The 26,243-nt window shown below is 46.2% G+C and overlaps 1 protein-coding gene across 10 annotated transcripts in view; it reads left to right on the top strand.

Annotated features, from left to right (window-relative positions):
• The window catches only part of eml1 (EMAP like 1), a 272,486-nt gene that overhangs the window by 239,361 nt on the left and 6,882 nt on the right, over positions 1-26,243 (top strand). For all 10 annotated transcript variants that reach the window (XM_038777141.1, XM_038777093.1, XM_038777151.1 and 7 more), the window contains 8 exons: positions 650-804; positions 5,237-5,362; positions 6,162-6,293; positions 7,320-7,387; positions 10,640-10,728; positions 14,742-14,839; positions 15,268-15,355; positions 18,435-18,530. In XM_038777141.1, the coding sequence (XP_038633069.1) occupies positions 650-804; positions 5,237-5,362; positions 6,162-6,293; positions 7,320-7,387; positions 10,640-10,728; positions 14,742-14,839; positions 15,268-15,355; positions 18,435-18,530 (852 nt within the window). The remainder of the gene's footprint in view (positions 1-649; positions 805-5,236; positions 5,363-6,161; positions 6,294-7,319; positions 7,388-10,639; positions 10,729-14,741; positions 14,840-15,267; positions 15,356-18,434; positions 18,531-26,243) is intronic.

The following is a 26,243-nucleotide window of genomic DNA, read 5'->3' as shown; positions in this document are numbered from 1 at the left end:
GCAGTGTGCATTGGAAATTCAGGCCTGCACTTCCTGTGATTTTCTGCTAAAGGTGAAAATCTAGCCTCCGATGTGCTGCACCACAAATGGTAAAACCCAAATTGGAGCCTGGAATTCCCAATTTTCACCAGATTGTTGCGAAAACACAAGTCACGTGCTGTTGCAGAGAGGGAAGCAGCTTCGTATTTCCAGGATTCTGTTAAGACCTGGAACCAGAATATTTTACTTTTGGGGAGAAGTTCTGGGGATACAGTGGAGTGTGGCAGGGGATTGGAGAAAAATAAAATTGGAGTAGAAGAAAACATATAATTCTGAACTTAGAAACACAATAGTTAAGGGCTCGGCCTTCCCTGATCAAACCTTTGAGGCCATGATGTGAATAGGATGAATGAAATTAGCATTGCTCCAAAAAAAAAGTCAATTACCCTGTTTATTGCAAAATACACAAGTTTAGCTTCACCCCCTACATTGTAATTCGCTAATAAATGCTATTGTTAATTAACTGATCTTTTGCGAAGCGTCTTTGTGACCAATGAAACAAATATTAAAATTACATTTGAAACAAAGGTGAATTGGAAACTGAACGAGAGGATGCATTGTTCATTTTTTCTCTTAAATACAGTTGTGTTATTGTGACAACTTATCTTAGGTACCAACCGCATTAGCTGTGCTATTCAGGGGGCCCATGAAGGGGGTATATTTGCACTTTGCATGCTGCGTGATGGCACCCTCGTATCAGGTGGAGGAAAAGACCGAAAGCTGATCTCTTGGGACCGTAATTACCAGAAGATACAAGAAACTGAGGTGAGGCTTCCAAACCAACAATGGAATAATTTCCCAACTCTTAGATAACAATGTAACAACTCTGCCTCTGTTATCCTATGTTCTGCAGTCTACCAATATCCCATTGAACATGCTTCCCCCAGCAATGTCCCATAATTGGATTAATAGATAGAAATTCAGTCATCTTACTCTGATTATCCTGGCAATTCAATATTAATCTTCGTAATGATTAAGAATTGGGATGCAGTAGTTGAAAGATATGTGACATGACATGTGGTAAGTGTAGAGTGCTTAGGAGGGACAGATGTCCTTGGAACTATGGTTTCCCAAAGCGCTCTACCACTGAGACTCCAGCTCTATCCAGCTTTGACAAAGAGTCATCTCCACTCGAAACGTTAGCTCCCTTCTCTCTCCACAGATCTAGTCAGACCTGCTGAGATTGTCCAGCATTTTGTGTTTTTGTTTCAGATTCCAGCATCTTTTATCTCCACCACTGGGGTTTTGTTGGGTCTGTTTCAGACCAATTGGTGTAGATTGATTCCTATGTTTAATAAACAATTCCATTCTCGATGGTATCATTTCAACTTCTTTCTCGCTCTAAACTAAGTCAATGATTCAAGTTTATTATATTCAATAAAGAAGCACCATCAATTATATGACTTTTATTACCTCGCTATGAAGTTTGAAGCAGTTCACTGGCGGGCTGATGTGCTTAATATTGTTTTTACATAGAATCTTTTTTTTTAAATTTCCAATTAAGGGGCAATTTAGCGTGGCCAATCCACCTACTCTGCACATCTTTGGGTTGTGGGGGTGAGATCCACGCAGGCAGGGGGAGAATGTGCAAATTCCACATGGACAGTGACCTGGGGCCGGGATCGAACCCGGGTCCTCGGTGCCATGAGGCAGCAGTGCTAACCATTGTGCCACTGTGCCCCCCTTTACACAGAATCTGAGAAGGGCAGAAGATCTTCTGTTGAAGTTGTACATAGAAAACCCAAATAAGTTGCTAAGATGGACGATACAAAACCTGTCATCTTACATGGAACAATGAATGAATTGTAGTGTTTAGATATTAGCAAGCAAGTCAAACAAGTGTGCATTTTCAGCTTTCACTTTTTCCTCAATGACTCCCTTCCTCACCTTCCTCATTGTTTTCTTTCAACACAACCAGAGAGATAAAGATGGAGGGCCCGACCTAACGGAAAAGTTTTTAAGTGTCATTTGTGGTGGGAGTTTCCCACCGGTTCTGTCAGCGAGTTCCCCACCGCTATCTAACCATACTAATGCTTTTAGGCCCTGAAGAGTTTCTCCCAGTCAAACCCACACTTAGGGTGGGATTTACCGGCTGTTCATGCCGGCGGAAATTCCGGCCCCACGCCATCGCACGGGTTTCCCGGCAGCGAGGGGTGATGTCAACAGGAGTGGTGAGACCGGTAGATCCCGCTGGTGGGCCGCCTCCCCCGTCGAAAACACGCGGCGGGGTGATCGGTAAATTCCACCCTTAGGGTGAGATCTTTGGGCAGGGTGACACCCGGAAACGCCAAGGTGCCCAGGTGACATTGCCAGCTGGCAGGGACACCTCCAGTGTGCCAGGCTAGCAGTGCCAAGGTGCGCAGCTGGCATTTTTCTATGACGGGGATCGGGTCTGGTGGTACCCTAGAGGGGGGTGCACGAGGGCCTAAGGATCTTGTTATGGGTGAGTTGGGGTTTTGGGGGGGGGGGGTTGAGGTTTGCGTTGGGGAGTTCAGAGATCGGGACAGCGTTTAAAAATGCCATCCCAATCTCCTTCTGCGTTGAGGAGTTCTGGTGAGTGGAGCTCCTCAGTGCAGAAAACGGGACTGAGTGCAGCCTCGTCGGGGTGTACCCGCTGCGGCACCATGTCGACCTGAATGTACGTTTGGTAGCGCGATGTTTCTTTGCACTCCAAGCGCCGGGAAACACCCGGCTAAACATGCTCACTACAGACTCTGTTCCCATTTGGGCAGAACATGCCCTTAGAATTACTTCCATCACTGGGCAACTGAACTCGCTGGCAAGATCGGCTCCTCAGAGATCGAGCCTCCATTTAGTAAGAGTGCCTCAATCTCTAAGAGGGCTTGTGGGTCCCCGCCCCCCCCCCCCCCCCCCCCCCCCCCCCCCACCCACCCACAGGCAATGTCAGACTCCGAGGATGAAAGCTACGGTAAGGAGCCAACAGGGAAGTAACATATGGGAGTTAGGGTGACCGGGGAAGCTGTCACTCAAATTCTTTCCAGTAGGCTGCCAATGACCCCATTCCATAGCCTTAAAATGTTGTAGTTGTGGGGTTTCGGTAGCAGCCATGAAGGAGTAGGTCGCACATTTGGTGACTCCCGCTCGGGACGGACCTTTGGACCTTTCCCCCGATTTGTTCTTGGATTTTACTTGAAAAATTGATAGTGGACGCGACCATGAGGAGGAGTCCCACACCAGTGCATGGATAGGAGGACCAGGAGTGCTCGCAAAGGAAGAAATAGGCGAACAAAGAAGGCCTGGGTTGAAGCTGTAGCGGGAAAGAGCATGGCGGCTGAACGGAGTTCTGGCTCGACGACCCAGCGGTCGACGGAGCAGTTGATGAGGGTTATTGAAGAGGGCTTTGTCAAGCAGAAACAGGGATGCTTGGACCCGATTAGGGAATTGATTGCTCGACTGGATCAGAGATTGGATGCTCAAGATCGGGCAATCCAGAAAGTGGAGAAGGCACTGACTGAGCATGAGGAAAACCAAACAGCAATGGAGGTTGAGGTGGGGATGCTGAGAGACCAGCAGAAAAGGCACCAGGAGAAGGTGGAGGACCAAGTGAATAGGTCCTACCGGCAGAACTTGAGGATCGTTGGTCTCCCGGAGGGGTTCGAAGGAGCGGATGCAGGGGCATATATAGCGGGTATGCTCGAGAAGCTAATGGGGGATGGGGCGTTCACCTGGCCCTTGGAAGTGGACAGCGCGGACAGAACACTAGCGAAGAAGCCGCGTATTGGTGACCACCCGAGGCCGATAATGGTGAGATTGCACAGGTACTTGGATAAGGAACGTATTCTACGGTGGAACAGGCAAACGCAGAGCTGTAAGTGGGAGAACAGCATCCTGCGCATTTACCAAGACCTGAGCGCGGATGTAACCAGGAGAAGAGTGGAATTCAACCAAGGAAAGTCGACCCTTTTCAAGAAGAAGGTGAAGTTTGGACTGTTGTATCTACCCGTCTTTGGGTCACCTATGAGGAGCAACAGAAGGAGAGGGCTGGCAGGGGACTGAGGGGTTTGAACTTTGCTGCAGTGTTCACGTTAAAAATACTTTTGTTTTTGCACTATATTTGTAATGCCTTCTGTATCGATCCTGGAGCTGCCACATATTTTTGCAAGTTAAAGTTTGCATTTGTACTGGTGGGGGATGGAGGTGTGAATTTTCGATGTGGGATTTTTCTTTTCTTTTTGTTTCTTTCGGTGAACTGGGCTGGGAATGTTTTCTCTTGCATATGTGTCCCCGAGCAGGCTCACGGAAGTGCAGTGGGGGTGAGCAGATATTATGCTTGTTGAAGGGGGCTGTTTTTACTGTACTATTATTGGGGGGGGGAGGGGGGAATTGCTCTGCCAACGGGGGAGAGACTGTTGCTGGGGGACAAAAGGGAGGTCGGGGAAGGAGACTGCCTCGGGGCGGGCCTGCGGGTACGCGGGGCGCAAGCTTGAGACTGGTCTATTTGGCTAGCCAGCATGTAATTGCTGCTGGCAGCCAGTGTTGGGCAGAAGCGGACATTACATCCACTCCTTGTCCCGCTGATCTGACAAGCATACAGAGTGCAATATACAGGTTATAGAGATGGTCCATATTCCTGCGATGCGCATTTTTATTTTCACTGCTGCTTTGCTTCTAAGTTTTTTAAATGATAAAATAAAGTGATACTAGGTCTGTGGAATCAGATGTTAAAATCTTTACCGAGTGACATAGGCGACAAACTAATCAGTAACCTTTAAGAACGTATTATTTATCATTCTGCCAACAACTTAGCCTAATAATACAGCAAATATATCCTGTGTGTAAGTGTAATTTCATAACATTCTTGTCTTGGGAGTGCAAACATCCTGTTGCAAGGATAAATGAGCTTCATAGCCGATTTATTGAAATGAGGAGGAATTTCCTCAGCCAGAGGGTGGTGAATCTGTGGAACTCTTTGCCGCAGAATGCTGTGGGGGCCAAATCACTGAGTGTCTTTAAGTCAGAGATAGATAGGTTCTTGATTAATAGAGGGATCGGGGTAATGGGGAGAAGGCAGGAAAATGGGGATGAGAAACATATCAGCCATGGTGGAATGGCAGAGCAGACCCGTTAGGCTGGGTGGTCTAATTCTGCTCCTGTGTCTTATGGTCTTTATAGCATTTCCCATACTGATCAGACTTATATAGAATCTGCCTGTTAACTCCTCTTCTTTTTAATTAAGGTCCCTGAGCAGTTTGGTCCAGTGAGGACAGTAACTGAAGGAAGGGGAGAAGTATTGCTTATTGGCACAACAAGGAATTTCATCATACAAGGCACTTTATCTGGAGACTTTCATCCAATCACCCAGGTAGGAGCAGACGATTAAAAAATATGCGCACTTTATCTCTTCAACTTCTTTGGGTTGCTGGAAGGAATGTTCATAAATCATTCCTGCAAATGCATGTAAAACTTGCTCAGTTCTCCCCCTGACTAATTTCCATTGTAAATCACTCATGTGGAACCCGCTGCAGTCAAAGTGGCCATTCAGCTTTGAGATTTATACCCGTCTTTTTTTGTAAGGCCCAGAACAGGTTGGCTTTCCGTTTCTGAGATTATTCTTGGCTCTGCCATAAAACTCCAAAGATAATGGGAAACAGTCTGAATTTCAATTGGCGCTATTGTACTTTCTCTTCACTGCAGTTGGTGAGGCGACTTTTTCTTTTATTGTTCGTCGTACCCAGTGGCCAGTGAATCTTTGTAGTAATCAATAATCAATGACACTTGAACACATTAGTGAGCCGTCAACTGCAGCCTATTGTGGAGAACTAGTCCCTCTTTGTGCAGACTGTCCCTTTGCAGTCCTCCTGCCCAAATAAACCTTTTATGCCAAGGAGAGTATTAAACTTCTCAAGCATAGAGCAAACCAGCCTTTAATATTTTATGGCCAGCGTTATGTTTGATGTATGCGGAGATAAAAATTGAACGCGGCCAGATAAAAGGTTTCGGAAAACCGCGTCATGGTAAAAAAAGCAATCTATTTTATATTAATTCCCCGTGGTTTTTCCTGCATTATTCCTAATTTGATCTCTGATTGCTTTTTTTTCTCCTGTTCTGCTCACAAAGGTTTATTTCGAGAACATTAATTTGCTTTACTTCTTCTGCAATAGGGTCACACAGATGAACTGTGGGGGTTGGCCAGTCATCCAAATAAAGAGCAATTCCTAACATGTGGGCACGATAAACATATTACTCTATGGGACGCTGTCGCTCATCAGACCATATGGAGCAAGATCATAGAGGTAGCAAGTTATCAATATTTTTACTCTCTAGATTTTTTTCATTGGAAATTGGGAAACTTAGGCAAATGCATGGCATGACCCAACTTGAAAATAATGGAGAAACGTGAGATTAATCAAGAATTAGTTGGAAGCCCAAGCTTTAGAAGCCTGTAGGTTAGTGTCCAAAAGGTGAGGAGGGGTTACAGGGATAGAGTGGGGGCATGGTAGGCAAGATACTTCTTCGGAGCGTCAGTGCAGACTCGATGGGCCGAATGGCCTCCTTCTGCACTGTAGGGATTCTATGATAAGAGGGAGGGAAGACTGAGGAAGTTAATTCCAGATTCTGGGAAAGATTGACCATGGGAGATGGTTTGATGAATCTTAATTGCAACAGGTTGGGAAAGAAACAAGTGCATTTGGAGCTTCGGACAATACGGCAGCACAGTGGTTAGCATTGTTGCTTCACAGCACCAGGGACCTGTGTTCGATTCCAGCCTTGGATGACTGTGTGGAATTTGCACGTTCTCCCCAAGTCTGCGTGGCTTTCCTCTGGCTGCTCTGTTTTCCACTTTGTCCCCAAGGATATGCAGATTTGGTGGGGCTACAGGGATAGGGTGGGGGGACTGGGCCTGGGTAGGGTGCTCTTTCGGAGGTTCAGTGCAGACTCGATGGGCCGAATGGCCTCCTTCTGCACAGTCGGGATTCTAAATCCTGTGTTGCTTGTCCATAGAATATAAATTGAAAGTAGCAAAAGTTCAATCAAACAGTTCAAACCGTTCAAATGATTCTTGCCTGAGAAGTGAAGAACTTTTCCTCGTTGAAATAAAGCAGGTCTTGGCACAGCGGGTGCCTGACAGGGTTGTAACATTGTTTAATTATTAAAACACTGTTATTGTACGGAAATGTTTGCTTAACAGGAAACATTCCACCTACATAATTATTATACATGTTCGAACAATTGAGATTTACACGCTCTCAGCACTGCGGAGTTTAATTAATCTATTACTAACAGTCTGTGCTTCTGAATATGTTTCTTCCAAATTGTAGGACCCAGCTCAGTCTGCTGGTTTCCATCCATCAGGCTGTGTCGTTGCTATAGGAACCCAAACTGGAAGGTAAGTGTGAGTAAGTGCAGACTGTGCAGACAGCTAATTGCTGTTTTGTTTTTGCGTTTTTTCTCATGCAAATTCACAGTAAAATGGAAGAAATAAAATTCATCTGGCCAGGTCACATTTCTAAAGTCAAAGTTACAAAAAAGACTGTCATTTAATTTATCATTCATAACTCTTACTGGGTGGAAAAGGGAGAAAATGGTCAAGAATTTCCAGTATTTGCTTCAACAGGAGAGTTTACGGAGCAATATCTGGACCTATTGGTGAGCCCAGGAATTGCTGACAGCACTGAAAATGAATTGTTTACAATCTGCATAGGTTTCAGGTAAGGGGCAGGAGATTTAGATGGGATTTGCAGGGAAACATAGAACATAGAACAGTACAGCACAGAACAGGCCCTTCGGCCCTCGATGTTGTGCCGAGCCATGATCACCCAACTCAAACCCACGTATCCACTCTATACCCGTAACCCAACAACCCCCCCTTAACCTTAACCTTACTTTTTAGGACACTACGGGCAATTTAGCATGGCCAATCCACCTAACCCGCACATCTTTGGACTGTGGGAGGAAACCGGAGCACCCGGAGGAAACCCACGCACACACGGGGAGGACGTGCAGACTCCGCACAGACAGTGACCCAGCCGGGAATCGAACCTGGGACCCTGGAGCTGTGAAGCATTTATGCTAACCACCATGCTACCGTGCTGCCCACAAAAATGAAGTTACTGTGAAAAGCCCCTAGTCGCCACATTTCGGCACCTGTTCGGGGAGGCTGTTACGGGAACCGAACCGTGCTGCTTGCTTACCTTGGTCTGCTCTAAAGCCAGCGATTAGCCCTATGAGCTAAACAGCCCCGTTCATCCAACCCTTTTCATCCAAAGGGTGCTGAGAATCTGGAACTCACTGTCTGTATGCGTGGTAGAGCTGGGAACCCTCACAATATTTAGGAAGCATTTAGATAAGCACTTGAGATGTCATAGCATACCATGGACCATGTGCCGGAAAATGGGATCAAAATAGATAGATGCTTGATGGCAGCCATGGTGGTGCAGTGGTTAGGACCTGGGTTCGATCCCGGCCCCGGGTCATGTCCATGTGGAGTTTGCACATTCTCCCCGTGTCTGCGTGGGGCTCACCCCCACAACCCAACGATGTGCAGGGTAGGTGGATTGGCCACGCTAAATTGCTCCTTAATTGGAAAAAAAAATAGATTGGTGCTTGACAGCCAGCAAAGGCACGATGGGCTTTGCTGACCATCAAATTGTGCTGTAAAGCCCCCTGACTCTATGACGATGCATGTGTATACCTTAATTGGACAGTAGTGGCCACACTGAAATCCCAGTGTTACCACATAAAACTCAGCATCACAAGTGTTCCCTCTTTGAGGGCACCACTCATAAAATAATCTAACCTGAGGTCCAATCTAAATTAAAGAAGTACAACATAAATAAACTCAGTGTTTTGTTCTGGTCATAATTTGCCTCCAGCGTTGGCCATTGATCACAGAGGTGAATTTTACCTGTGAATCCTTTGATAAATGTACCTCCCATTTTCAGCATGTAATTACAAAGGCAAATGGAATGTTAGCATTTATTTTAAAAGGACTGACTGGAATATAATAGTAGAGAAGTGTTGTTGTAATTGTGTAGGGTGATGGTGAGACCACATCTGGAGTATTGTGTCCAGATTTGGTCTCCTTATTTGAGGAAGGATGTGGTGGCAGCGGAGACAGTTCAGCGGAGTTCATCAGATTGATTCCGGGGATGAGGAGAGATGAAGCACTTTGGGCTTACACTCGCTAGAGTTTAGAAGGATGGGCGAGGATCTGAGCAAGGTATAAAAAATACTAAAAGGGAGGGATTGATAAAGTAAACGTAAACCAAATGTTCCCCCTTGTTGGGAAATCTAGAAAAGAGGTTATAGATGTAGGTTGAGAGGTGGTAGATTTTAAATCCCTTCAAATGGTCAATCTCATAAAATAAACCAACTTCTAATCAGTAACCAAATTAAAGACAGCTAATCCTCTAATAGACTGTGAAAACTGCCAATCAAAATGTGAACTCAGTCCCCATGCTGAGATAATGGGTTTTGGATAATCTGAAATTCTGCCAAGCATTCATAATGAACTCAGTTGTAATATCAGCCCTTGGGAAATGCAAAAGAAAACTCTATTAAAACTGTAGGAATATCTAGTAATGATTTTCATGAGCTGCATCAGATGGCCTGTCAATCAATGCACTCCAGCAGTGTGTGTTTTTCTTTACTCTAACCGGCAGCTACAGCCCAGGTTTTTTTCATGTTTAAGAGCTGGGGATTTAAATAACCTCAGATCATGACAAGTTAAACAGACCTCATTCACCCTTCAAGATAATTTATTAATTGGTGGCACAGTGGTTAGCACTGCTGCCTTATGGGTCTAATCCCAGCTACGGGTCACCATCCACCTGGTGTTTGCACATTCCCCCCACGTCTGCATGGGTCTCACCTCCACAACCAAAAAGATGTGCAGGGTAGGTGGATTGGCCACGTTAAATAGCCCCTTAATTGGAAAAAAATTATTGGGTACTCTAAATTTATGAAAAAAAAGATCAAGGGCTGAATTCTCTGCTGGTGGGATTCTCCGTTGCGCCCGCAGTGTACCAGGCCCGGGGATTTACTGACAGTATGGGCCCTCCCACAATGGGAAACCCCATTGGCCGGCTGGTGAGACAGAGAGTCCCACTGCAGGTGGGGACACGCTGTGATGGAGTACCCCGCCCCATTTATTTCCCTTCCATAAATCGGTGATTCCCACACTGCAGGTATGTGTCTTTTGGCACAGCAAAAATGGGTTCTGTATAAACGCAGCCATATTTTCAATTGGCCAGTAAATTTGTGTTTTGCACCCATGCTATTCGCACCCCGCCCCTTTTCCCCTACCAGCAAATTTTAAATTTAAAGTGCCCAATTCTTTTTTTCCAATTAAGGGGCAATTTAGTGTGGCCAATCCACGTAGCCTGCACATCTTTGGGTTGTGGGGGTGAGAGCCGCACAGTCACGGGGAGAATGTGCAGACTCCACACAGACAGTGATCCTGGGCCGGGATCGAACCCGGGTCCTGGGCGCCATGAGGCAGCAGTGCTAACCACTGCGTCACCGTGCCGCCCATTCGTGCAAAAGTTGAAAGGCAATCTGGTTAGTCCGGCACTTGTGGATGTTTGATTTATATATGTAGGAGTCAATGGAATCACGGTTTAATTTGTTTCATTGACAGGTGGTTAGTTCTGGACACTGAATCAAAGGATTTGGTAACTGTTCACACTGATGGAAATGAGCAACTCTCAGTCATGCGCTATTCACCAGGTAAGCACCAGTGTTAAACAGCTGACTAAGAGTTACCTCTCAAATTTTATATTACTGCAAAGGAGAAATCATTCCAAAACATCTGTGCACTGACTGGTGTGATTTCTCGTAGCTTCAGCTTGTAGCTATGCAATGTGAAGTGATTATTCTCACTAAGAACGATTGGTTTTAATATGTTCCAGCTGTCAAGCCAGAAATAATTAGTCACCACCCAACAGATTGAATCTCTCATTTCCAGCAAAAATTGTTGCTTTTTAATGGAAAATGAAAGTTTTATTCAAAAGGAAATATTTGCAAGACTATGGCAATAGAGCAGACAAATTAGAACATAGAACATAGAACAGTACAGCACAGAACAGGCCCTTCGGCTCTCGATGTTGTGCCGAGCAATGATCACCCTACTCAAACCCACGTATCCACCCTATACCCGTAACCCAACAACCCCCCCCCCCCCCCTCTTAACCTTACTTTTTAGGACACTACAGGCAATTTAGCATGGCCAATCCACCTAACCCGCACATCTTTGGACTGTGGGAGGAAATCGGAGCACCCGGAGGAAACCCACGCACACACGGGGAGGACGTGCAGACTCCGCACAGACAGTGACCCAGCCGGGAACTGAACCTGGGACCCTGGAGCTGTGAAGCATTTATGCTAACCACCATGCTACCGTGCTGCCTAATTGCTGGGACTAATTGGGTAACTCTTTCGAAGAGTAACCAGAGGCATAATGGGTTCAATTAACACCTTTGTGTTCCATCATTCTACCATTTTATGATTCCATTCACACCGTGGCACAGTGGCACAGCGGTTAGCACTGCTGCCTGCCAGGGACCCAGGTTCAATTCCAGCCTCGGGTGACTGCGTGGAGTTTGCACGTTCTCCCCATGTCTGCGTGGGTATCCTCCGGGTACTCCGGTTTCCTCCCACAATCCAAAAGATGTGCAGCTTAGGTGGTTTGGCCATGTTGCCCCTTAGAGTAACCAAAAGGTTAACTGGGGTTACGGGAATCGGGTGGAGTGCTCTTTCAGAGAGTCAGTGAACAACTCGATGGGCTGAATGGCCTCCTTCTGCACTGGAAGGATACTATGATTCTAACCTCAGTTTCAAAGATTTGGTCAGTTTTTGTGTCTCTTTCTTTCCTCCCAAGATCTTGGTCTCAAATTTTGACATGAATGAACAGCTCCTGTGTATATTAAACAATATTTTCCAAATTGCTGTTCCATGTCTTCTTTCCCTGAACATTTTTTTAAAAATCCGTTCCTTTGTTGCAACTTCACATCATGATATTTTAATGCAGAGCATGCATCTCGGCAAACTTTCTACAACTGCTGTGAGATTGTGTAACAATTGGCTGGCAGACGATATTTTTGGGATAGGATTATGCTTCATTTACACCCTAGCTGGCCAAATTCCTCTGGGCAGGATGAAAGAGTCTGAGTACCAGCATACTCTAGATATTCAAACATCTAGAATGCCTCAATTGGATATCAGTGTTTTATCACTTTGGCTTTTGCTTTGTATTTGCTGGCACTATGGCTGTGTTACAGGTGCTCTCACACGTGGTCACTAAGATCGTGAAAACTGACCAGACAGAGAATCCCAGAAACGGGATCGGCGCCACGCAGCAGACACGTCCCCAATCTCTGCTCCCGTTCCACCGGCCATAGCGGGATTCCCGCCTACGCTGGCAGGAACATGTAAACAGCTCCTTTGCATCCATTTGAACGAGATTAACAGGCTGGAATCCTGAATCTCCACCCCCCCCCCTCCCCCCTTTATGCTAGGACCCCTACAGTGGGAACTCCACCAGACGTTCTTTGGTGAAAGTATTGTCAAGCGCATTCCTGGCATGCTGGATCCAGAGTGGCCGAGGTCGGGGGGGGGGGGGGGGGGGGGGGGGGTGCATGGGAGGCAGGGGGGACGACAAGGGGCAAATTGTGGTTAGAAAAGAGGACGTGAAATCACTTAGCTGCTTTCAAGTGGGCAGATGCTGTCAATCATAACAAGAATGTTTATAAACATTGATATTAGGGTCAATGGAGGGTACTTAAGATGCATTCAAGCATGAAGGGAAATATAAATAAACACATCTCCTGGCAGCTGTGTTTAAACCATTAGGCTGTCAATCAAAGGCACGTTAAAGAGCCTGGACTATGAAATTGACTGAATTCTTCACAGTTCCAAGATTTCAAGGCATTTCAAGTGTAGTGGGCTTTCTAGAAAGGCTGACACTTCAAAAGCAGCAGTTTTAAAAGCATATGGTTGAAGGAGCAGAGTGAGGAAAGGGAAAGTTCCTAGCTTGATTTTTCACTGAACTCTCTTCTCTGCTGATGAACTGTCAATACGAGCAGTTCAGAGTGAGAAGGCCACTTCAGAGTTTAAGCAGGTCAGACAAGGATGATGATTTTGAACAGAGGGCTGTCTGAGATCACCCCGCCAAAGGTGATCTTTAGGTCGCCCAGGGACAGGGGACCCGACCCTGGGTGAGGGTCTTGGTCAACGCCTTACCCACAGCCCCAGCTCACCCAACCCCCAGGACCCTTGGAGGACCCTCACTCAGCAGCCTGGCAGTGGCAGTGGGGGACTTGAGCAATGGGCTGACCCCCTTGACTCCACCCGGGGTCCAGCGTGCCAGGTTACGGTGTCACTGCCAGGGTGTTGGTGCCATAGTTCCAAGGGGCAGTGCACAGTTGGCAATGTCAGGGAGTGAGGACTAAAAGGAGGGGCCTGAGGAGAGGCCTGAGGAGGAGGGGGTGGCTGAATGGGGGTGTGGCTGAGAGGGTGGTGTTTGAAATGCGTGAGGCTGAGGGGGGCTAAGGGTGCGACAGTCAGGTTGGGGGGGGGGGGTTCAGGCCACCCTCATGCATGTGTGGTGTGGGAGAGGGTGACCCAATATTCCCATGGTTGGGGGGAAGAATGCCTTCCTTAATGAGGCTCTTCACTTTTTTGCCTTTTCTGATACAATCAAAAGTCCACCTCATTGTTAGACCCAGAGGGTGGGATTCTCTGTAAATGGGGTTATGTCCCCACGCCGGCGGGAAAATCGGCGGCAACCACTCCGGCGTCAACAGCCCCCGAAAGTGAGGAATTCTCCACTTTCTCGGGGGCTAAGTTGACGCCGGAGTGGTTGGTGCCGCTCCAGCCGGCGGCAAAGGGCCAGTTTGCGTATGCGCGGAACGGCCGGCGTGATCTCGCGCTTGCATGGACCGCCCGGCGTATTTCCGCACATGCGCAGACCGGCCGGCATATTGACGCGCATGCGCTGGTGTTCCCTTCTCCGCATCGGCCCCCGGGCAATATGGCGGAGCCCTACAGAGGCTCGGCACGGAGGAAAGAAGGCCCCCCACGGAACAAGCCCGCCCGCAGATCGGTAGGCCCCGATCGTGGGCCAGGCTAACGTAGGCCCCCCCCCCCCCCCACAGGGTCGGGTCGGATCCCCCCCACTCCCCCCCCCCTGCCAGGACCGCCCCCGCACTCTTACCTGCCAGGTCCCGCTGTGCGTGAGGTGAGTAATTCACGCCAGCGGGACTGGGCAAAACTTTACAGCCACTCAGCCCATCAGGGCCTGGAGAATCGCAGGGGGGGGGGGGTGCTGTCAACGCTCCCCGACCGGCGTGGCGGGAATCGCACCGGCCCCCGAAAGAAGGCGCCGGAGAATAGGGCAGCCGGCATCGGGGCGGTGGGGCGGGATTCGCGCCTCCCCACCGGGGTTTCTCCGACCTGGTGAAGGGCCGGAGAATCCTGGCCAGCATATGTCAGCCTTGTATCGCTGACACTATTGAGTTAACAGAGTAAGACATGGGATGTGCAGTACCATCCTCTAACACAGATGGGCCTGTGAAAGGTGATTTTTGGGATAGTAATAACTGATAATATAGTAGTAATATCAATGTCAACTGGTAACATTTTATTTTGACTGATTATTTTGAGAAAGGTGTACTTTTTAAAAGCACAAGCTTGCTTTAATTCCATTATCAGCAATCTATTCTACTTTGCCCTTCTTTTTCTAGAGGGAAATTACTTAGCAATTGGCTCCCACGATAATTATATTTACATCTACACAGTCAATGAAAATGGCAGAAAGTACAGCCGAATTGGTAAATGCTCAGTAAGTTGCATCTATTCAAAATTAAACTGCATTGCATTGCATCTTTGTTTTTTGTTATAAAGGTGGTTTGTTAAATCAGTGGGGGGTAATTTTAGGCAACCGAGAATGATATCAGATTGACCACTTTCCCCAAGCTAATAGAATTCAACATTGGGAAAGATGCATAATGGGCAGCTGATCCAGTATCTCACCACTTACAATACCCCAATCACTTTTATAAATCAGTAAGAAATTTCACTTTTCCGTTGAAGACATTGATAACTGTGCAGAGTTTCCCTGATGCAAATAAGGTGCTACAAAATATTTTTAGACTGCTCTATAACTTACTATTGCATGTTAACTTCTTAACAGTTCCAGCGAGGCAGGAAGCTATATACAATCGTAACCAAGTTCATGTCTAATCGAGATGTCATTCCTCCCCCTCACAGGGTCATTCCAGTTTTATCACACACCTTGACTGGTCGACTGACTCTCAGTATTTAATGTCTAATTCTGGGGACTATGAGATCCTGTACTGTAAGTATTTCATTTTTCAGATTCGAAATAAAAGTTAGTTTGATTTGGAATTTGTTTTTAAAGGACAATGCTGTGAGAGCTATGGGCCATGTGCAGGAAGATGGGATTAGAAAGAGCATCTGGGTGTCTTCGGGTTGGCATGGACAAGATGGGCTGAATGGCCCACTTCTGTGCTGTACCTTTTCTATGGTTCTAACTCATCCCATCAAAAGTGAGTGGCATCTGGTTCAGCAGCACCTCAATTTTAACATTCTCATCCTTGTTTTAATCCCTCCCTATTTCTGTAACCAGCTACAACCCTCCAAGATCTTGGAGCACCTTCAAATTTGGTCTCTTGTGACCCTTAATGTTACCCGTTCCGTCACTGGTGGCTCTGCTTTCAGCAGCCAGAGCCTCAGTTCTGGCAATGCTCCACAGCACTAGCATTCTAACAACTTTTGCAGCAAGTGATAAAATAAACTCAAAGGTTTGATTACAGCATCCCCTATTGACCTTAAATGGAAATGTCTCATTTAAGCATGGGCGTTTGAACATGTAACTGACTCACCATAGGATATATTTACATTGCAGTTTTCTCCATACCTCTGTTAATACACTGATCCATATGTTCCAGTCAGTGATGAAGAAACAACCCCCCCCCCCCCCCCCCCACTGTTTGCTCACATGCTTAACGTGCACATTTTGCATTGTGCTTACAGTGTGTGGGATTTTCAGTGGTTAATTACAGAATTTAGAGATTCTTTTCAGTACAGCACTCGCTACAGATCTGGTAGCATATATCAACAAGGCAATCAACAGCGTCCTCTTCAAACAATCAGGTGGAGAAATCCCCACTCTGAGCTATGCAGACACTCAAAAATTCAACACTCAAATATGTTTCCGTCAGGTGGGATGTGTAAAATATTTGAAACATTTCAAACCCAGCAAGCCTCTAATCTTTCTGCTTCCAATATTTAAGGAGGCAGGTTGGAGAGATTGAGGGGGGGGGGGGCGGATTCTGGTGCCCAATCTGCTCTCAGAATGCTGGTGGGTGTTTAAATATTATATTGAGGCTGCTTGCCTCATATTTCATTTCCCTTCCAGGCTTAACCCCAGCCAGTCAGGTTTCCCAGCTTTTGAGGTGGGGGAGGTCTGATCCATGGAAATGTTAAATACCTTTACAGCACTACCTGGGGGCCCGGAGAATCAGGAATGCTTTCACCTAGTCCACCAACTAATCTCCCTCCCACACCCCTCTAACATTGTCCACCAGCCCTCCAGGCCCGATGACCTTAGCCCCGCCCCCAGGACTGGGCACAATCCAGGGTCGCCAACTTCACCCAATCAGACAAGCCCATGATCAGGCCATCTCTGTCTGCCTGACAGCACCCACAAACCAGACCCTCCCTTTCTGCTCCCTTGCTGCAGCCTCCTCCAGAACATTCGCCGCCCAGAAGCCAAGCTGTCAAGAGGTGGGCATAGCGGCAGGGAACCTACTGGGAAAAAAAAGATGCAAGTGATGGAACTGAGTGCCTGGGGAAACCCAGATCTCAGGACTTCCTGGGCATTGCAAGACCCCCCCCCCCCCCCAACCACCCCCCAATCACAAGATGGAAAACCCATGTCTCAGTAAAGATCGGTGTTACAGTGTCTATTCTAGGAAGTATAAAGTAGAACATTTTAGCTCACTGGGCTAAATCGCTGGCTTTTAAAGCAGGCCAGCAGCACGGTTTGATACCCGTACCAGCCTCCCCGGACAGGCGCCGGAATATGGCGACTAGGGGCTTTTCACAGTAACTTAATTGAAGCCTACTCGTAACAATAAGCGATTTTCATTTTTCATTTTTCATTTAATTCCGTGTGCAATCATGGACAGAATGTAAAATTAAGCCAAAGAAAGATGGGATTAAACCTCACACTTTATAATATGTTTTCATGCAGAATCTAACAGGGAGGTGATGGCGTTGTACAGTTTGTGAAAGAGCAGATCAAATTGGAAAGAAACTTTGTGTTAATCATGCATGTGCAGACACCAGAGGTTGCTGTCCCACTTCATCCATAAGAACCTTCGGGCTGAGGTCCCCCCCCCCCCCCCCCCCCCCACCCCACCGCAGTGTGTTTTCTGCCGATGGGGGGGGGGGGTTTGCCATTGGCCGCCAGCAGGACCTCCTGTCCTGCCAAAGTCTAATGTCTCACCGGGGAATCCGGCACAGGAGATCCCGCCGGCGGGATGGGGTGGAAAATCCCACCCTAAAGTAGATACGTGGAAATCAGTGTCTGAGTTTTATTAAAGGTGTATCTAGCTGGGGAATTCCAAGAGTTTAACCTGTCAACAAAGAAAGAAATATGAAAGGATGGTTTGTGACATGAGGACAAGTTAGATGGTGTTTCTGTGCATTTAACTCCACTGACGTTCAAAATTGTGGAGTTTGCAAGATTTTGGAGATATTAACCATAAAATCATAAGACATGAAAGACTCAGTTATTTGACCTCCACAGCCTTCTGCGGCAAAGAGTTCCACAGAATGCCGGTGCCTCTGCTAATCGACCACTTTCTTTCAGCTACTGAGGTTTCAGCTGAGATGAAGCGCCCAAGTCTTGGAGTGGAGTTTGAACGTGTGCTCTCCTGACTCAGAAGTAGTGGACTGTCACTGAATCAAGGTTGAGACGATAAGAGAGGATTTCCTTCAGTGCAATATAACCGTCCTTTTAGTAAAAAACAAATCCCCAAATGTTACAATCCAAAAGGAAATTATGTAATAAATGGAAGCAGATTTTTAATTGTTATGTTTTATTCTAATTTTGGGTGTTGACACTGTTGCGGGCTCCATTTTAACTCTACAAGTGAATGTATTTTTGAGTTAAAATCAGGCCCTGAGTCGATTTTCAAATGGATTAGTATGGTTTAAGCTGTGACAGTAAATGTTTCTACCACAAGGATAGCTTTTGATGGAAGCATGTTTAGTGCCTTGAATTTATAACTCCATGGTTTAAAATGGTTCTATAATAGCCAGTGCAAAACAAATGATAAAAAATTCATTATTTAACATTCACTCCAGTTGACTGAATCCTCATATTTTACTTTGTTTTTCGTGCACAGGGATGCCTTCAGTGTGCAAGCAAGTGGTGAGTGTTGAACACATCCGGGATGTTGAATGGGCCACTTATACCTGCACATTAGGATTTCACGTATTTGGTGAGTATTCTGCTCATTCATATCCTAACTAAGTGAGGAGTCAATGAAACTGTACTGTTGCAAAAATTAATCCCATCCTTTTAATTAAAAAAAACCCCATTTCCAATGAAGGGACAATTTAGCGTGGTCAATCCACCTACCTTACTCATCTTTGGGTTGTGGGGGTGAGACCCATGCAGACATGGAGAGAATGTGCAAACTCCACACAGACAATGACCCAGGGTGTAATGAACTTCAATTGGCTTTATTGGTTGGCCAATTGGAGTATGAGCTCTCTCAATGATAGCTCATTGAGGGGGCCCATATAATCACCTGTGTAGGCTTTGTGAGCCAGTCTTAAGTTGACTGGACTGCTAGCAGCACTGTTTGTAGCTGCTCCTGTAATATCGTTATGGTAAATAAATATTGGTGTGGTGACGGAACTCCTGCCTCCCGTGGATTACTACACAGGGCCTATCCCTTTAAATGGTTTACAGTTGCCTGCTGTTCTGAAGGTGCAGGCTGCCTCGTGCCCTGGAGGTGCTGTCTGGAGCTCTTGGGGTGCAGGATGTTTGTAAACTGTGTATTAATTGTATTTAAGTGCTTGAAGTTGATGGACACTAGCTGGGGATTCAATTTTACTGTAAATAGAAACAGACTGATACTGTGGTGATTGGGTTCTGAGATGCGTATTTTGAGCTTCGCCAAGCATTTAAAATGAGGCCATCTGCCACTTGACAGATGGCCAGACATCTGTTTCTCCAGATTGTCTCATTATGAATGCTTGGCTGCACTTGAAAACTGGATTAACTCAACAAGTGTCTGTTCACACAAGCTGCAGGGGGTGTCAGCTTTGATTGACTGACATCTTTTTGAGGTTGTAATATGTTATTCTCTCTTTGTTTAAAAAAAATGCTTATTTATTTGGACAAGATTAAGAGTTGTGAACTGGCTAAGGCTTCTGTTATTGAAACTGTGAACGGCAGTGTCTGATGGGCACTTTATAAGATTGTAAAAGCAACAGAGCTTTTCAAAGCATTTCAAGACTTGTCACTTATTATATGGATCATTGGTTCTGTTCATAGTGCACATTGTTTGAGGGGATATGGAAGGAACAAGGGGGCATGAAGTTGACAAGTGATATGGAGGTGGCATGGGAGTAGCTGGAGGCGCGACAAGGTGTGAGGGATGAAGGCTAGAGGTCCTAACAGCCTTTAATATCAAGGGCTGGATTTTAAAAAATGTAAAGTCATAGTGGTGATGTGAATGATCGCGACACAGGGTATAGAGCTATCACATTCACAGGTCAATTTTCCAGAGTATGCACTCAGGTGGCAGAGGAGCCTAGTGAATAGAGGGATGCAACAATGGTGGGACTTGCAGGAAAAGCTCCGAGTGAGTTTAAATATTGGTTCCATAATGGGCGGGATCCAGATATGCATAGCCAAGTGCGTAGTTAGGCACATTTTACTATTTCTACACCAGGACTAACTAGAGTACCAGGCTGGCAGTGCCAAGGTGCCCAGGTGGCATTTTACCCATGCTGGGATTGGGCCCGGCGGTGTCCTGCCCTTATGAGGTGGGGGGCAGGGGCTCAAGGACCCCTTCAACAGGTGAATTGGGGGGGGGGGTTCGTGTGGGGAGGTTGAAATATTTTTAAATGGCACCCCGATCTCTTCCTGCGCTGACAGGCGGAGCTCCTCAGTACAGGATATGACACTGAGTGTGGCCTCGGTATGAACGCTTCGTTGTCCTTAATCTCTCTTCATAACTTAAATGTTCAATCCCATGGAACATCCTGGTGAATCACCTCTGCAACCCCTCAAGTGCAATCCCATCCTTCCTATAATGTGACAACCAGAATTGCACACAGTAATCCAGCTGTGGCCTCACCAAAGTCCCAAACAACTCCAACATGGCCACCCTGCTTTTGTAATCTATGCCTTGATTGATAAAGGCAAGTGTCCCATTTCCTTTTTCACCACCCTATTAACCTACCCTTCTGCCTTCAGAGATCTATGGACAAACACAAGGGATGGGAATCTCCGAGCCTCCGCCTCAAACTTTGCCTCTCCAAGTGGAGATAGATACTCTCCTTTAGAATTTTCTCCAATAGTTTCCCTACCGTTAACGTGGGACTCACTGGTCTGTAGTTCCCTGGCTAATGCTTATCCCTGGAAATGCTTAGGAAATCAGAAGCACAAAGCAGTGGGCAACACGATAGCATAATGGTTAGCACTATGGCTTCACAGCGCCAGGGTCCCAGGTTCGATTCCTGCTTGGGTCACTGTCTGTGCGGAGACTGCACGTTCTCCCCGTGTCTGCGTGGGCTTCCTCCGTGTGCTCCGGTTTCCTCTCAAAAGTCCTGAAAGATGTGCTGTTAGGTAATTTGGACATTCTGAATTCTCCCTCTGTGTACCCAAACAGATGCCAGAATGTGGCGACGAGGGGCTTTTCACAGTAACTTCATTGCAATATTAATGTAAGCCTACTTTTACAATAAAGATTATTAAAACAAGAATGGTCCCTGGAATGAAGGGCTTGTCGTGTGAGAACGGTTGAGGACTCTGGGTCTGTACTCGAAGTTTTGAAGGATGAGGGGGGATCTTATTGAAACTTACATGATACTGCAAGGCCTGGATAGAGTGGACGTGGAGAGAATGTTTCCACTTGAAGGATAAACTAAAGCCAGAGGACACAATCTCAGACTAAAGGGACGATCCTTCAAAATTGAGATGAGGAGGAATTTTTTCAGCCAGAGGGTGGTGAATCTGTGGAACTCTTTGCCGCAGAAGGCTGTTGAGGCCAAGTCACTGAGTGTCTTTAAGACAGAGATAGATAGGTTCTTGATTAATAAGGGGATCAGGGGTTATGGGGAGAAGGCAGGAGAATGGGGATGAGAAAAATATCAGCCATGATTGAATGGCAGAGCAGACTCGATGGGCCGAGTGGCCTAATTCTGCTCCTATGTCTTATGATCTTATCTCTACACCTTTCTTAAATAGTGGGACTGCATTAGCTGTTGCCCAGTCCTCTGGCACCTCCCCCGTGGCCAGCGAGCAATTACAGATTTGAGGGCAGCATGGTGGCGCAGTGAGTAGCACTGCTGCCTCACGGTGCCGAGATCCCAGGTTCGATCCCGGCTCTGGGTCACTGTCCATGTGGAGTTTGCACATTCTTCCCATGTTTGTGTGGGTTTTGCCCCCACAACTCAAAGATGTGCAGGGTGGGTGGATTGGCCAGGCTAAATTGCCCCTTAATTGGAACAAATGAATTGGGCACTTCAAATTTTTTTTTTAAATTGGATCAGAACCCCCTGCCTCCCAAGGCATCCTGGGACCTGGAGATTTGTCCACTTTTAAGCCTATCAACACCTCCAATACCTTTTTAAAACCTATATCAATTTGCTCAAGAACTTCACAGTCTCTCTCCCTGAGTTCCAATCTACCACCTCATTCTCTTGGATGAAGACAAATGTGAATTATTCGTTCAACACCCTACCAATATCCTCTAGCTCCACCCACAAGACTTCCCCCTTGGTCCTTAATGGACCGTACTCTTTCCCTGGTCATCCACTTCCCATTGATATACTTATAGAATATCTTGGGATTTTACCTACTTTTACCAGCCAGAGCTTTCTCATACTCCCTCTTTGCTCTCCTAATTGCTTTCTTAAGCTCCATTCTGCACTTTCTGTAGTCCACAAATGCCTGCGCTAATTTTCTCCCCTTGTACTTGCTGAAAGCCTCTCTTTTTCTTCTCATCGTATCCTGAAAGTCCATGGTCATTCATGGTTCTCTGAGCTTACTACTCCTTCCTATAACCCTAGAGAGAACATGTTGGGCCTGTCCTCTCCCCATTTCCTTTTTGAATGCCCCACTGCTCTTCTGTAGATTTCCCCACAAGTAACTCTTTCCAGTCTACCTTGGCCAGATCCGACCTTATTTCACTAAAATCCACTCTCCCCCAATCCCAAACTGTTTTTTGCAACTTGTCTACTTCTTTATCCATAACAAACTAAAATTGTACCATGTTATGGTCGCTATCACTAAAATGCTCCCCCACCAACACATCAACCACCTGTCCGGCTTCATTCCCCAGAATTAGGTCTGGCACTGCACTCTACATATTGAGCTAAAATGTTCTCCTGTATACATTTTAAGAACTCAATTCCATCTAAGCCCTTAACGCGATGACTATCCCAATTAATATTGGAAAAGTTGAAATCAACTTATATAATACCCTATTATTATTTTTACATAAATCTCGAATTGCGTACTTATTTGCTCCTCAATTTTCTTCTGACTGCCTGGGGTCTATAATCAACACTTCGCAATGTGGCTGTCCCTTTTTTATTCCTAAGTTCTACTCACAAAGCTTCATTTGATGCCCCCTCCAAGATATCATCTCTCCGTACTGCAGTAACTGACTCCTTAACTAATAATGCAAGGCCCCCTCCTCTTTTATTCTCTCCCCCGTCTCGCTTGAAGATTTTATAGCCCGAGATATTGAGCTACCAATCCTACCCCTCCCTCAATCACGTCTCTGTGGTGGCTACGATATCACAATTCCAAGTGTCAATCCTCACCCTTAAGTCATCCATTTTGCCTGCAATACACCTAGAATTAAACTAGGTGCCATCCAGCCTTGTCTTACTGCCCTGAAACATACTACTGCATCATACCTGTGGACACAACAGATAGTACAAGAGGGACCTCTCAAAGTACAAGACCCAGCAGGCATAAAGGTGGAAATATGGGTCATAGTTTGAATAGACGAGATGGTGAAATTAAGGCAACAGATTGTTCTGATAACAGACGTCTTGAGGATTATGCTGCGAGATTCTCCGTTGGCAGGATTCTCCGCTTTGCCAGCAGCATGCCCGCGGGTTTCCCGACGGTGTGTGGGTGGCCACAATGGGAAACCCCATTGGTCAGCTGTGGGAACGGAGAATCCCACTGCCGGCGGGTGGGGCGCACCGTGCCAGAATACGGGGCTGGCGGGATGGAAAATCCCGCCCATGATGTTTTGGTGACTGCCAATTAAATCAAGGACAAACTAGAGAGCCAAAACAAAGAGAGTTAGGTCGTTGGAGTGAGTTAGAGTTTATTCTGAGGTAACAAATAAGGGTCAACCAGTCACATGTGAACTTAGAAAATCCTTAAGCTAAAACATGGCGACTGTTTGTGAACAGTGATAGGGTGATGTGCTTGTTCAAGTGCTTCTCTCACAGTTAGAAAAGTAATCTTCAAATGTTTTTAACCCTTTTGGCCACAGGGATTTTCAACATAAAAGGTGCATTTCTGCGCAGCAGAATGCTGAAGGAAAACTATGGAAAATAAACGAATGCAACAGTGGCCTGGATGCTCCTTCAGGATAAAAGCTTTGACAAAGAGTCATCGGACTCGAAACATTAGCTCTTTTCTCTCCCCTACGGATGCTGCCAGACCTGCTGAGATTTTCCAGCATTTTCTCTTTCGTGCTCCTTCAGGATATTGGTCTGGATTCTCCAGTCCCCCAGCCGTGTGTTTTTGGCGGTCTGCCGTTCGCTGGCGAGGTGATTCTCGACTCTCCCCGCTTGTCAATGGCATTTTCCATGGAAGCCACCCCACCCCGCCGTGAAATCCATAGGCGTGGGGGTGCGCTGCCGGTGGGAACAGGGAATCCCAATGGCTGTAGAAATCCTGCCATGGTATTTTTGGTGAGATCTGTTTTGCTGCAAATAGATTGTGTCCAACTAAAAGGAGAACCTGTGGTGATTTATTGGTATGATAAGGGAAAACGTTTGGATGTTTTCATAATGCACATTGATTTTTATGGGGTAGGGTACTACATAATTTGGGCAATGTGTTATTAATAAGAATAGAGTAGAATTTAAAATTGGGAGTCAAGGTAATTTAGATATGAGGTCTGGAAAAAGTTTTCAATCAATAATTCCATTGAAACAGTGTTACTCACATCCTGGCTAATCCTACTGGGTTCACACAGAAAGATTAGAAAGGACAGTGCAATTATGAAGTTTGATTGGTCAATTGAACTTATTGTTCATTCAAACTAGATTGGATGTTAGTTTGGTGTACTGTGATCAAACCCCCTAAAGTAGAGAATGTTTTAAGGGCAAATCAAACATTTGGCAGGTGTTTCTGGGAGGTGGAATTGGTCCATGAACTCGAGGTCACTGGCATTCCTCTCTCAGGCTCCTATTTCAGGCCTCCTCTTGCCGTCAACTGTTCTCAAAACATTGTTCCCCTTCAGTCAGGAGATTCCTCCAGATAAGTTTCTTCTGAGCAAGCGTCTTCCAAGTGCTGACGTCTATGTTGCATTTCTTGAGGTAAACCTTCAGTGTGTCTTTGTAATGCTTTCTTATTCGGGTGCCTTCTTTGAGGCGGGCGAAGAAGATTTTCATTGGGCAGTCAGGACTCTGGCATCCTAAGCAGGTAGCTGGCCCAGCGGAGTTGGTTTTAGATGATCATGACCTTGATGCTGGTGCTCTTGGCTCCTTCAAAGATGCTGATATTAGTATGCCTGTCCTCCCAGCTGATGTGGAGAATCCATCTCAGACAGCATTGATGACACCTCTCCAGGGGCTTGAGGTGGCGTCTGTATGTAGTCCAGCTTTCTGAGCCATATCGGAAGGTTGGGAGGACGACTGCCTTATACACGAGGATCTTAGTATCAGAACGGTTGTCGAAAACACACATCCTTAGGCATCTGAAGGCAGTGCTTATGGATTCAATACAATGTTGGATCTCCATGTCGATGTCAGCCTTAAATGAGAAGTGGTTCCCCAAGTAGGGGAAACGTTCCACATTTGGGAGGGTTTCTCTCTTGATATTGATGGAGAGAGAGAATGGATCGTGTCCTGGGATGGGTTGGTAAAGGACTTGAGTCTTCCTGAGGTTGAAGCTCAGACCGATTCTTTGGAATGCTTCCGTGAAGGTGTCAAGCATGATTTGGAGATTCCCTTCTGAGAGAGCAGAGATGGCCGTGCTATCCACATACTGAAGTTCCACGAACACTATCTGTGTTTTCTTCTCGGATTTTAACTTATTGAGGTTGAAAAATGTCTGACCATTCTATAGATGACATGCATTCCACTGGGAAGTTTGTTCTTGACAAGGTGAAAGATGGTGGCGATGACAGTGATCTCCTCTCCTCCAAGTTTGAAAATCTTCGTTGGAATCCCATCCACACCTGCAGCTTTTCCATTCCTCATGTGCTTAATGGTGGCTACGAGTTCGTCCATGCTTGGTGGGAGGCCAAGACCAGCTTTGATGGGGAGTTGGGGGATTTCCTTGAACACAACCTCATCTACGATTGTATTACGGTTTAGGAGTTCTTTGAAGTGTTCTCTCCATCGAAGGCTGATGTTTTCTCTGTCTCTCAAAAGGGATCCTTACTCCTCACCGGTTTGAGGCCCAGAGTGTTGGGTCTAAGTATTGCTTTGGTGACACTGAAGAAGCTCCTGGTGTTGTGCTTGTCAGTGAGGAGTTGCAGCTCCTTAGCTTTCTCAGTCCACCATTGGTTCTTGATTTCCTAGTTCTTCTTGGCTGTTTGGCTAGTTTCATGATAAGGGAGAGAATGGGAAAGTTTTATCCCTTAGCTTGGGAAGCTAAGAAAATATAGAACAAAAGCATGTTAAAAATACTTTTGGTGTGGAAACACTGGTTCTTTTGGAGGCAAATGATATGGGATTCAAGTAGTCAAGTAACTTGGATTCTGTACAATTAGTAT

This window comes from Scyliorhinus canicula, chromosome 2 (genome assembly GCF_902713615.1).
Source record: "Scyliorhinus canicula chromosome 2, sScyCan1.1, whole genome shotgun sequence".
In the NCBI taxonomy this organism is placed as follows: domain Eukaryota; kingdom Metazoa; phylum Chordata; class Chondrichthyes; order Carcharhiniformes; family Scyliorhinidae; genus Scyliorhinus; species Scyliorhinus canicula.
The sequence above is the reverse complement of the archived record's forward strand: the minus strand, read 5'-3'. Positions and strand labels throughout refer to the sequence as shown.